Source organism: Dipteris shenzhenensis, chromosome 13, assembly GCF_047967505.1.
Source record: "Dipteris shenzhenensis isolate YYH24624 ecotype China chromosome 13, Dip_SZ_1.0, whole genome shotgun sequence".
Lineage (NCBI taxonomy): Eukaryota > Viridiplantae > Streptophyta > Polypodiopsida > Gleicheniales > Dipteridaceae > Dipteris > Dipteris shenzhenensis.
In genome coordinates this window covers 17,444,761-17,457,504 of record NC_141608.1, presented here as the reverse complement: position 1 = coordinate 17,457,504, position 12,744 = coordinate 17,444,761, and the positions used below count along the sequence as shown (strand labels likewise).

Sequence of the window (12,744 nt, the reverse complement as noted above, 5' to 3'; positions counted from 1 at the left end):
TGAAATGGTTTTGAACAAGGAACATGATCAAATCTGATCAAGAGAACTCACCGTCATTTTCGCAAAAAGCAAACACACAATGGTTTTGGGTCAAATTTGGAAAGTTGTTTTAGGCCTTTATTAGATCAGTCTAAAATCAAGGACCCAAAATTATGTAAGAAAACAATACAACGTCTGTGCTCAATAGATAACAGGATCGTGTATGCAAGAGAGAAAAGCTGATAGTATGGAGAATAAAAAATTTGATTACTGTAAAACTGGTGCAATAGATGGCGCTGCCTCCCAGCCGTGCGCTCCTGTGTGAGAAGCTTTGATGGCGTGCTGGAAATAGTAGAGGACGGAGGCTGGATAATGGGCTTCACGGGCTTGCTCTTATATAGCCACTAGTCATAGTCGGTTAGACCCAATTGGGAGACCGACTCAGTCAGCCCAAAATGGCCGACTGGAGGTCGGTCTCGAAATAGGCCACCGACTACTCGTTAGAACCGTGGTGCAGAATAGAGCAATTGACCTACGGACTCTGTTTAGCCCCCAGAGATTCGGGATCATCCGGGGCTCCAAACGCGGGCCCCGCAACTCGAGAGTGGATTGCCTCGAGAAATGCTCCGTCTACCCTTAGTGCGGTTAGTTATGGGATGCCTTCCCGCACTTGCATGTAGCCTAGTTGGCAGTGTGCCAACTCTATCTGAAGCCGTCCAGCCATCAAGCCACAGTTGGTCCCCATCTGGTCTCCAAACCATGACCTATCGGATAACCTAGCTACTCAAATGCCTTCTCCTCATATGGGGGGCTCACAAGTAGAGTTAGCTGGTTCCCGCATAGTTACACACGAGAGTGGAGCATTGATATCTGACAAATTATACATGTGGCTCAACCAGGGCTCAAGAAAACCAAATTTCCCCTAAGGCTGCCTGCCGTAAACATAACTTTTCATAAACCTTTAACAGGGCCAACAAACATCGATCCATATTATCGAAAAAAGTCGCCAACTTTCCATAGACCCTTAGTAGGGCCAATAGGAGATGATCAGTAATTGATGGGAGGCCATCTTCTTTATAAAGGATGATGACTAGCTCTTCTAGCACGTTGAAGGGAGAGGGGAGCACATAGCACATGGCATAGGTTTCTGATCGGTTGTTGCAAGCGAAGAACAAATTCTCACATAGGCATTAGGGAGTTGGTGTCAGAGGGAGCACCCCTAGTCACCACCATTAGATGTTCGCATTTGAGACATCATCGAGGGAGGCTCCACGTCACCATCGTAGAGACGATGAGAGGATGACTAGGATCGATGGAGAGCGCAGTTATTGAGGAGGGGCCACAGAGGTTGTTGAGGCCATGCATGTGAGAGTTGTCACACCAGGGTATGCAGCCAGGTACGTGGGATAGCCACACCACTGCCCAACACAGTCACCCACTCTACTCCATCACGTGCCGTGAGACCTTGCAAACGATTGCCCGTTGCCCCCCAAAAAAAAAAAAAACCCCAAAAAAAACTCAAAAATCAACTAAGGCCTAGAATCTGGTTCCAAGATGCAAAGCGCGTTTTTAAAGATAATCTACAGTTCGCAAGAGATCCGGACACGTGGCAGATGGCCATAGGCCGTTGGGCTATCCAGTGAAATGGAGGGGGTATGTGGACGAGAGGGGCCAGACCAACGTGGCGGGGTAGCGACCGTTGGATGGAATGATGGACGGTCAGGATCCGTCAAATTTTTTTTGTTTTTATTTTTGTTTTTGTTTAGGCGGGGATCTTGATTCTGTGTTGTTGTGTAGGTTGCTGCAAAAGATCTGATTCTTTTCTTCTCAAATGATTGCTGTGGAAGCTTGGATTGATTATCGGATTTTGGTTGCAACATCACAGATTTCAGAATTGCCATTCTTTTCTTCACAAATGAATGCTGTGGAAGCTTGGATTGATCATCGGATTTTGGTTGCAACAGCACAGATTTCAGAATTGCCATTTTGTTGTGCGAAGCTTGGATTGATCATCTGATTTTTGCTTGTGCAAGCTTTGAATTTTCATCATCTGATTTTGCCTTGCACAGCAACAGATTTTAGTATCAGGATTTGCTGCGGACGAGATCATCTGCTTTTTGCTTGCTTAATCCTGGCGATTGCTGCGGAAGATTGCTTATCCGTTTCGCAGAGCGCACGCTGTCGCAGCTTCAATTGCTTCTCTGAGATTTTGAGCTTCCACATCCGAGGTCTGCACAGCAGAGATTTTGATCTAGAGATTGCTTCCACAGCACAGAGGTTTTAATCTAGAGATTGCTGTGGAAGCTTCAATCGCTCATCTGATTCTTGCTTCCAACAACAGATGTTTTGCTGTAGAAGCGTGGATTGCTTTACCTGATTTTTGCTTCCACCACAGAGGTTTTAGTCTAAAGATTGCTGTGGAAGCTTGAATTGGTCATCTGATTTTTGCTTCCACAACGGAGGTTTTGGACCAGAGATTGCTTTGGAAGCTTGAATTACAAGCTGCAATTCCCTTAGTCTGCTGTGCCGACCCCTCGCAGTTTGAACTGCTTAGCCCAATCTTTGCTTTGTAGGCTTTGTGATAATCTTCAAGGACAGAAGTAGCTTGGTTGGAGCTCTCTCTCCTCGTATCTTCAGCTTCAATCAACGTTTCTTTCTTTCTCGACGCTTCCAGTTCATCAGAGGGGAGCTGAACAGCAAATGTATTGTTTTCCTATCTCCGAAGGTCCAATCTGAGCTGTTAGGCTCCAACGCAAGGGCTTTAAGCTAGGAGCTCTCCTTCTCAATCATGACGTGCTTGTCAAGCAGCAATCTGAATCTTTTCTCCATCTCTAAGTTCAATATCTGCTGCAGCTTGGACGGGTCACACTCCTGAGCGTAGTTCTCAGGTATTTCTCTTTGTATATTGCTCAGCATCGAGAATGTGTTGCCTGAGGGTGGTGTGACATAAGTACAATCCAGACAACGGAGGGACATCTGGACGACTGGCGAGAAGGGCCTGGGTCAAAGGTTATGGTTCTGCTTCCCAAGGATATTGAAGTGGACGTCTTCTTGGAGGTCGTTCTAGAGGCTACGTTCGTACCGGGAGCAACGGCCTGAAAGTTCTAGCAGGTAAAGACATGAGTAGCCTGTCTCGACGAAGGAAAGGGTGGCCTGAAACATGTTTTGTAGACGTTCCTGGCCGGCCTTCCCTATTCAGCTGACTGCAATCCCTCGAGAACCCTGGCGTGACAACAGATGAAGGGTTTCGCCAGGTTTTGTTCAGAAGAAGCATGCAAAATTCAGGCAGCGGGTACACTTCTGCTCTCTGGACTTTCGAGCGGAACGAGCTCTGTAGCGGACGATAAACCTGCAGCATTGTATCACACTCAGGAAAAGATTGCGTCTTGACGAATTGCACAGACTGTTCCCACATCCGTAGTTGTTTCTTCCTCTCTTGGTGTCCTTGTTTGTCCCATGCAAGATCATGGCACTTCCCCGCTGCTCTTGCAACTTTCTTCAAGTTCATAATTCAGATACGTCCATGATTCATCCATATTCTGTCAGCAGCTGCTCTTCATCAAGGTGATTGGATTTTCTCATGGAGCTTGCTGCTCTCGTCTTGAAGAGAGATATTGATAAGGTTTCTTTTGGTTTACTCTCACTCTTGTATCCCACTCTTTATTCCAGGCTTGCGGCATCTTCATCGCATTTTCGAGGTTGCTTGATAGTTGCATCTTCCTTCAGTTTGAAATTCAAGAACGCCATGCCAGTGGTTAAGGTTGAAGCAACTGTAGCTGTGGAAAGCCGGGTAACCTGTGACGAAGAAATTGCTGCTGCAGCTGCAGAAGAAGCCATAACTTTAGCGAGGGCAGCTGTTGAAGCGGCAAGAGATGCTGCAGCGCTTGCGAATTCTCAGAGTTGGCATGAATCAGTGTCACATTTCCCTTCAGAAACGGACTTGCTCAGGTTGAAGAGGATTAGGTTGAGCGAAATGGAGCTGAAACTTTTTGAGGACCTTTATAAGAGGCCAAGTTTGGATGATGCTGGTAAGGCAGGCGTGTCTTCCTCTGATGATCAAGACGAGGGTCATTCATCCCAGTCCCCTCGCACTTCGGAAGAAAACCAGTTACTAGGGGAGGGCAGAGAGGAATCCTACGTCAGGAAGGGGGAGACTGTTGCCGCCAGATCCAAGCGACGCGGGGAAAGAATAGTGAAAAGGAAAAGGGCTAGTGCAAAAGCTGGAAATGCAGCGGCAGCGGCGGCGGCAGCTGCTGCAGCTGCCTCAAGGCCATCCAGAAAGAGCAGATCAAGGAGAGCTGCAGGACAGAATTCGACAGCAGACCCAATTCGGTCGTTTTTAATAACTAACGGATCAAGAAGTTCGAAGCTACTTACTGCTGCCGAAGAAGTTGAGTTGTCTCACAAGGTTCAGGTAACAACCAATCTTAGATTTTTACTGCCTGTGTGATACAATTATTTTGAAAACATGTCGGAAGTGGTCTAAGATTTTCAGCCTGCATTTTGAAGGAATGTGGTTTGTTTTGATGATCTGTCTGCAGGACCTTTTAGTATTGGAGGCAGTCAAGGAAAGTTTACAAGAGCAATTAGGAAGAGCTCCGACAGTAGCAGAATGGGCAAAAGCTGTCGATATGCCAACTGGTCCCTTCTTAACTCGATTGTCTGATGGTCAGCGGGGAAAGGACAGGATGATCAAGAGCAACCTGAGACTTGTTGTGTCTGTTGCAAGAAAATACCAGGGGAAAGGAATGAGTGTGCAAGACCTTATTCAGGTTCGTAGTTGGGCTAGACTCTAAGTTCAAAAATTTTAAATCTGATAGCCAGCAAACTCCTTCATGTCTGTGGAACTGCACTGGCAGTACCTGATTCATCATTCTTTATAAAGAGATGGAGATCAATTTTTGAACGAAAACAGGAGAAATTCTTGTAACATCTGGGGATGACGCATAAGTCTATGAGGAAAGAACAGTTTGAAGAGGAGCAGGAACCTCTAGTTTGATGAAAATTTATTGAGTGTGGATGCCGATTGACACCTTCGTAGTCTCGTTATATATAGTTGCGTAGTCTCACTATATAACAGTGTCATATTATCAGGGTCCGCCATAGTTCAAGGTGTTCATAACTGATCTTAGAGAAATAACATATTACATGGAATATATTGTACAGAGGAAGGGGAAACTAGGACACATCTGACCATTAACTCGTAGATCTCTCAAATATGGGTAGATGTGGAAATATTTTGGGATGTGCAAATGGCTCTAGCAGAGCAATTCGTGTGTATGTCAATCCTCTACTCATTATTATATATTTACCCGGAGAAGAATCTATTCCCAGGCCTTGCTTGCTATCATCAGTGCAATAGTCAAGTTTTTGGGTTAGATTTAGGTCTGAAGTTCTGTTTTTTGGTTCGTTAAGAACGGAAGAGTCAGTCTTTGGATTACTCTGCTCTTCTTTCATTCGGCAGTGGTGAATGTCCCTACTGTCTATCTTATTGTCATTCAATCTACGTTAGGAGATTTACTTATACCTTGTGTTCTGGAATTAAGTTTTGTAGTTTTGGGCGCTTTCAGTAATGTTCGCTTTTACCCCATCCACAGGAAGGGAGCATGGGACTGATTCGGGGTTGCGAAAAGTTCGATCCTGACAGGGGCTTCAAGTTCTCAACCTATGCTCACTGGTGGATTAGACAGGCTGTTACAAGGGCCATTTCTGATCAGTCTCGAACTGTTCGTTTACCTGTAAGGTACCTGAACCTTATTTGATATTACAATGCTGTGCTTGACGTACTATACGAGTGACAGATGACACGACTTTGGACTAATACTGAGATTTTGTAGCGGCGAGTCTTGAAGCTGCTTTTATTAGATAGCATTCTTATTTCTTTTCAGCCCTTTCTGCGTTTGTGACTTTTCAGTGTATTTTTTTCTAGCAATTTAGAGATTAGAATTTAGAAATGCGGTTTGAGCTTTCAATTCTCGAGGTCAATAGTTCTAGTTCTTCATCATGAAGATGCATCAAAGGGCAATGTCATTTTCCAGCGGTATTTTTAAAGATTCCCTGCAGGGCTTGTGTTGAGGGAGGATTCACTTGCTCATCGGGTTCAAATAGCTTTGGCTATCTGTAAATGCAGGCCCATCTCTTTGAAGTTGTTTTGCGCATAAGGAAAGCAAGGAGGATTCTTTCTCGGGAGCATGGATGTCCTCCTTGCGATGCCGATGTGGCAGAGCTGTTGGGGATGAGTGTAGAGAGAATGAGGATGCTTGCCAGGTCAAGCAAAAATTGCAGGTCCATGGAGAAGCCAGTTGGGAAAGATATGAATCAGAACTTGGGAGTAAGTGCTATCACCTGAAGTATTATTGTCTACAAGCTGGTTACTGTAAATTTTCTCATGTGAAGGTTGTTTTAGAAGAAAAATGGTGCAGCTTGTTTATTTTGCCACTCAAAATCTTCATGGATTGCATTTTTTTCCCTGCCCCATCCTAATTCTTTTTTGAAAAAATTTTAGGAGATGATTCCTGATAGTACAATGGAGCCTGCAGAGTCAAAAATAACGAAGCAGTTGCTAAAGTGGGATTTGGATACTGTGCTTACCACTTTGAACCCTCGAGAGAAAGATGTCGTGAAGATGCGGTATGGGCTTGAAGATGGGAAAACAAGGACTTTGGAAGAGATAGGCAAATTATTTTCTGTTACCAGGGAGAGAGTCCGCCAGATTGAGACCAAAGCCATGAGAAAGTTAAAGCAACCCGAGAGAAATGATGTTCTAAACGGGTATTTGGATATTCGGCAAGAAAAAGCTCGGTGAATTTGTAGCACTGTATAATTTGTTGTTTCAATTGTGTATCCAGGCTGGCAAGGCAATTTTTATTTTATTTTGTAAGCACCCTGTTCTTCTTTAGAAGCTTTAATGCTTAGTAGCTTTAATCTTTTGCTCCAATGCAGTTGTTTGTATTGCATGTATTTTCCGCCTTGGTTGTTGTTGTCCCAAGGATGTCAAACCCCTAGTTCTTGGGTTCTATCTTCAATACTTGGAGATTCTTTGGATTACACCAAAGTGTCAGTGGCAAAAGGCTACAGCTTGAGTTCTCAAATACAAATGAGTAAACTAATGGCGCCGCAGAAGTTTTGCCCGACCTTGATGTTTTTAGCGATCACACTCTTTATTCGGAACTTTTTGAACAAACAAGGCTACATGTTTGCACATCTTTGGAAGACGCGGTTCTGATAACCATAGTTATTTTGGAAAGATCTTGTGAAAGGCAGGGCCTTTTCCCAGCTGAGGTGGCTGCGGTTGTATAAGATGTTTAGTATAACTCTTGCTGTGGTGTGGGAATAATGAGGATATGGACTACTGCTTTAATTTTCACATTGGCACATTGATGCTTCTATGCTATAGAGGTCTCTGGCCAAAGGTTATACACAATCGATACCCATCCTCTAGAGACACTCCCCAATCAAAGTGAATGGCTCGGCTTTTCGAGTGAGCTTTGGTTTGTCATTTGCCTTCATGTCAGCTAGGTATTCTCCATATTCAAATAATTTTCCACGGCCTTGAGATCCTGCACTGATGAAACCCACAAATGGGTGGCCTTGATCTGACTCCATGACCTCACGAGCTAACTGATCCGTAAAGTCATTGGCTTCTCGTGGGGACAAGTCGATGATGGTTCCAACCACAATATAGGTACTCTTTCATGAAGAAAAGTTCAAGTAGACTCTAGAACATTGTTGTGTAAAAATATATAAATCCCCTACGATTTTGAAGAGATTGGATATAATCTATCGTCTTTGTATCCTGTATTGATTAAGAAGGCTCATATTTGTTGGATATGAGGAAGAGCCACATCCAGTTGTTTGAATACAAATCCTAACCTATCACAAAAGCAGAGCCATTTAACACATGATGGCTAAGATAGACCAAGGGGCCGATTGGGCATATTCCCGTAGGGAGTGTTTGGTTTTTACTTACCTCTTTCTGTTTTCCACCATGAGCCTACGCAATGTCTCTTGTTGAAACCACCAATTTGTGTTAACAATGTTCTTGAATTTCGATACTTGATTCATTCCGCGGGTGGGTGTGGCAGTGTGGTTTTCTTCAGATGCTGGAATGTTGACATGTGATCGTAGTAGGAAAGACAGAAGTACAGGAAGTAACAGCGAGTTGTTATGAGTTGCTGAGGGTGTAGCACATGGGATAGGGTAGAGGGGTCTAAGAATTGTCTTATTGTCAGCAAATGGACTAATGGGGGCTGTGCCATTGTTTACATTGAGGCTATGAAATGTAGTTTCAGCAATTCTTATAGTCAGCAAATGGATTAATGAGGGCTGTCCCAATATTTAAGTTCAGGCCATGAAATGTAGTTTACAGCATACACATCTTGGAATCAGATCCCCTGGAGCCATTCACCTTCCAATAATTTCCTTCAGAGATTAGAATACAAATATACATCAATACTCTTAGGAAGTGACAAATCTCTCTGACTTATGACAAGTGCAGTGCAGAGGACACGTGGTCCTAAAATCTCAATTTAGTTGTGGACAAAACCGTGGTAAGAAATGATTGTTGTTTTACTGGTAAGTATTGTTGGCATCGAATGCCTAACTGTTCATTAACTGAAACCAGCTCGATGGTTGATTGAGTAAATCATGTACAGCGTGGACCCTAGGATCCACCAGCCTGGGCAACCTGAGATTTGTGGAAGCCTATTGTGCTATCTACATGTCTGCCCTTCATGCCCAGCAAGGCACCGCACACATGCAGGCAACATGGCTGTTCTATCCTTTCTCAGGCCTGCTCATATGGCACCTTTTTCATGTGCCCGTGCAGGAGCCCTACATTGCTCTACCCTCTTGTCCCCTAGATGTCATCCGTATTTTGGGAGATGACTTTGGGGTAATAGTTATAGAAAGCCAAATCAACATCTATGCTTTAGTTGGTGTTGCCAACCTCATTCTCATCCCTCCTATTAGCCTTCCTGTTTTGAGCAATAATTCATGTCTTTGACCTTCGCTGTTTGAGCAATCCTTCACCTCCTTGTTTTCACAAAAGAATCTAGATCCATTAACCACTGCCCAATATTGAACATGAGCATTGTCTCATCAACGTTTGATATATAACCTAAGGGTTACATGGAGTTTACCATTAAGAACTTGTGTGGCAAATTTCCTACTTTGCATTTGACTGAACTATTCATCGTTTCTAAAGTGTGGTCTCCGGAGGTGACTCGTGTGTCGTGGGGATCTTAGAGGAATGCTGAGGGAACCTTCCACCTCCTACTATTCTTTGTGGGAGCAATGCAAGACCATGCGGTCCATAGTGTCACGTCAATGGCTTCTGGAGTTGCAACAATGCGAATCCTCAAGAGGGAAGGGAGGGAGAGTGAGAGTATAAGGAAGGGAAAGGGTGAGGGAGAGGGAAAGGTAAGGCATGGAGAGAGAAGGGGGAAGGGGGTGAGAGGCATTCACAAAGGCAAGAGCATGAGAAACATAGACACCACCACTTGGAAAGAGAGGTCTTTTATTCCTCAAACTTGCACATTTATAATTGAAGACCAAAAATTAACTTTCTAGCTTTTATACATAGCACCTTTTGAAGGGAGGGCTAACCCTACTTCTCATGCTTCGATTGCAACAAGGCAGGGCAGAAGCAGAATGAGTGCCGAAAGAAGATTGCAGATGAGAAGAACGGAGTAAAGAAAGAGTCCAACAACAGCGCGCAGGCACTACCAGTAGAGTTGTTCGTCGCAATTGAGGAGATTTGCACGAAGGCAGTTCATGTACCTACAGATGAACCTTGGATTATTGGCAGTGGTGCATCACGCCACATGACCAGTCAGAAGGATTGGTATACCTCTCTACAGTCGGTAGGGAATGACATCCTGGTAGCAGTCGGCAATGATGCAAAATATCCAGCAAAAGGAAAAGTTACGATTGCTCTCAAGTCAGATGAAGTTGTTCGATGTTCTTTATGTATCGAGCCGATGTGAAGAATACTAAGCTTGGCATGAGAGGTTTGGTCATCTAAACCTTAGTTCTTTGAAGGAGATGCATAAAAGTGGAATGATTGCAGACCTACTAGAAATTTCAGATCTGCCCGATGTATGTGAAGCTTGCATGATGGGCAAGCAGCATCGGCATCCCTTTCCTAAAGAGGCCAGCAGGGAAAAGGCTCCTCTAGAGCTCGTTCACACGGACCTCTGCGGAAAGATGGAGACGGAAGCTTTGGGTGGTTCCTACTACTTCATGATGCTGATCGACGACTACAGTAGAAGGATATGGATATACTTCGTGAAGACTAAAGATGAGGCTTTTAGTAGGTTCAAGGAATGGCATGTAATGGTCGAGAACGAAACGGGGAAGAAGGTGAAGAAATTGAGATCACACAGAGGTGGAGAGTTCACATCAACTGAATTCGAGAGTTACTGCAAAAGTCACGTGATCAAGAGGCAGAAACCCCGCCACATACATCACAACAAAATGGAGTAGCAGAACGCAAGATGCACGTCATCTGTGAAATGGGCAGGAGTATGATGAAAGGGAAAGATTTGCCAAAGTCTTTCTGGGCTGAAGCATGTAACACGGCAGTTTACATTCTCAATCGTAGCTACACGAATTAGCTACACGAATGCTGTGAACGGGATGACTCCATTGCAGGCCTTTTCTGGTAAGAAACCTTCAGCTGCACATTTCAGAGTTTTTGGATGTGACTATTTTGTGCATGTCCCTGATGCTAATAGGACCAAATGGGAACTGAAGAGTCGGAAGTGTATTTTCTTGGGCTACAGTGAAGAGGCGAAGGGTTAGTGTCTCTATAACCCTATTACCAAGAAGGTAATAGTAAGTCGCGATGTGGTCTTCTCAGAACAGCCGCATCAATTGGAGGAGGATGCTTCCTTCCCAGACAACCCCAGGACTAGGATATCCATCCAGTACCACCACCAACAGCAGACCGAACTCCCCCAACAGTGCTTGGGAGGATTCAAGATGCGAGCCAATGTGGTTGAGGAGGATTTTGGTGGACATGGGTGCAGTGCAGAACAAGCCTACGCAGTTATCATGTGACAATCAAAGTTGCATGGCGATTGCAAAGAACCCTGTGTTCCACGCTCACACAAAACACATTGAGATTCAATATCATTTTGTACGCGAGCTCATCATGGATGGAGAGGTAAACTTGGTGTACTGTCCGACTACAGAGAATGCTACGGACATCTTCACGAAGGCTCTTGGAAGAGACTTGCTGGAGAGGCATCTTCATCGACTTGGCATTGGACTGAAAAAGTAAGTTCACTTGCGGGTGGACATTGAGGGGGGGTGTTAGATATCAATGCTCCACTCTCATGTAACTATGCAGGAACCAGCTAACTCTACTTGTAAGCCCCCCATATGAGGAGAAGGCATTTGAGTAGCTCGGTTATCCGGTAGGTCCTGGTTTGGACACCAGATGGGGGCCATGTGTGGCCTGATGGCTGGATAGAGTTGGCACACTGCCAACTAGGCTACATGCAAGTGCGGAAAGGCATCTCATGATTGACCGCATTGAGGGTAGATAGAGCTTTTCTTGGGGCAGCCCACTCTCAGGTTGCGGGGCCCGTTTGGAGTCCCAGATGATCCCGGATGGCTGTGGGCCGAACCGAGAACGTAGGTTAGTTGCTCTATTTTACGCCATGGTTCTATCGTGTGGTTGGTGGCCTATTTCGGGTCCGACCCCTAGTCGACCGTTTTGGGCGGTCTGGGTCGGTCACCACATTGGGTCCAACCGACTACGACTAGTGGCTATATAAGAGCAAGCCCGTGAAGCCCATTTCATCATTGGCTATAGCAACCCTGATTCCTTAGCATCCAGCCTCTGTCCTCTACTGTTTCCAGCTTGCCATCGAAGCTTCTTTCACACGAGCGCACGGTTGGGAGGCAGCGCCATCTATTGTATCAATTCTACAGTAATCAAATTTTTGATTCTCCATACTATCTGTTTTTCTCTCTTGCGTACGAGATCCTGTTATCTGTTGAGCACGGATGTTGTATTATTTTCTTACGAAAACAACCCCACCGTGGTTGTTGCAAATTGCTCCACCATGGTTGTTGCAACTTGCTCCACTGTGGTGGCTGCTCTCTGCATCCTTCCTGGCCTAGGGAGCTGCCTCGTTGTCTTCTCCACCTCAGCTGCTCTCTGCCCCATCCTTCCTGGCCTTGAAGCTCTCTCGCAGTTCCTGCATCACCTTTCTGGTCACTTGTGATACTATGGTTGATAGAATTTGCTTTCAATTGTTTTCCAACCGTGTTCTATTCTACCGTGGTCGAATGTAGGTCGGGCGGTGTTGTTTGTTAATTTGAGCATGTACACTGATCAATGATTTTGATTACATCAATTTCAAAGATGTGGAAAATAGTAGAATTTCTCCTTAGGAAAATTTCCTCCTCATCTTCCTCAAATTCACCTATCATATTAATGCCCTCTGCTTGTAGTGGTTGAGCTTGTTTTGGGAAGCTTCTCTTTGAAGAGAGATTGATTTTAAACTTCTTTTTGCCTTTCCTGATCGTAATTCTTTCTTATCCCCAGTCTTGTTTTACTTTGGCAGCTCTCAACCATGGCCTTCCCAATAACATGGAATAGGCACAATCTCTTTCCTCCATTCTGAGTACCACAAATGTAACTGTGAAGGAGAGTCCCATAATAGTAATCTCTTGTCCTCTTAGTATGCCAAGAGGTTGTATCCTCCTTTGGTTTGCAATTTTGACCTGAAATGGTGCTGGTGCAAGTTCATT

At 44.7% G+C, this 12,744-nt stretch overlaps 1 protein-coding gene across 3 annotated transcripts; it reads left to right on the top strand.

Annotated features, from left to right (window-relative positions):
- Positions 1-1,799: 1,799 nt before the first annotated feature.
- Positions 1,800-7,345, top strand: LOC147895104 (uncharacterized). 3 transcript variants are annotated; one of them, XM_087383507.1, is made up of 6 exons: positions 1,800-3,543; positions 3,649-4,393; positions 4,521-4,751; positions 5,577-5,717; positions 6,110-6,310; positions 6,485-7,345. In XM_087383507.1, exons 1-6 carry the CDS (start codon positions 3,446-3,448, stop codon positions 6,782-6,784), a joined length of 1,716 nt encoding a protein of 571 aa, XP_087239633.1. In that variant the 5' UTR covers positions 1,800-3,445; the 3' UTR covers positions 6,785-7,345. The 3 variants fall into 3 exon arrangements, with proteins under 3 accessions (XP_087239633.1, XP_087239634.1, XP_087239635.1); XM_087383508.1 differs by having other exon boundaries at positions 6,519-6,650; XM_087383509.1 differs by lacking the exon at positions 6,485-7,345 and having other exon boundaries at positions 5,577-5,722; positions 6,110-6,276.
- The last annotated feature ends 5,399 nt before the right edge of the window (positions 7,346-12,744 follow it).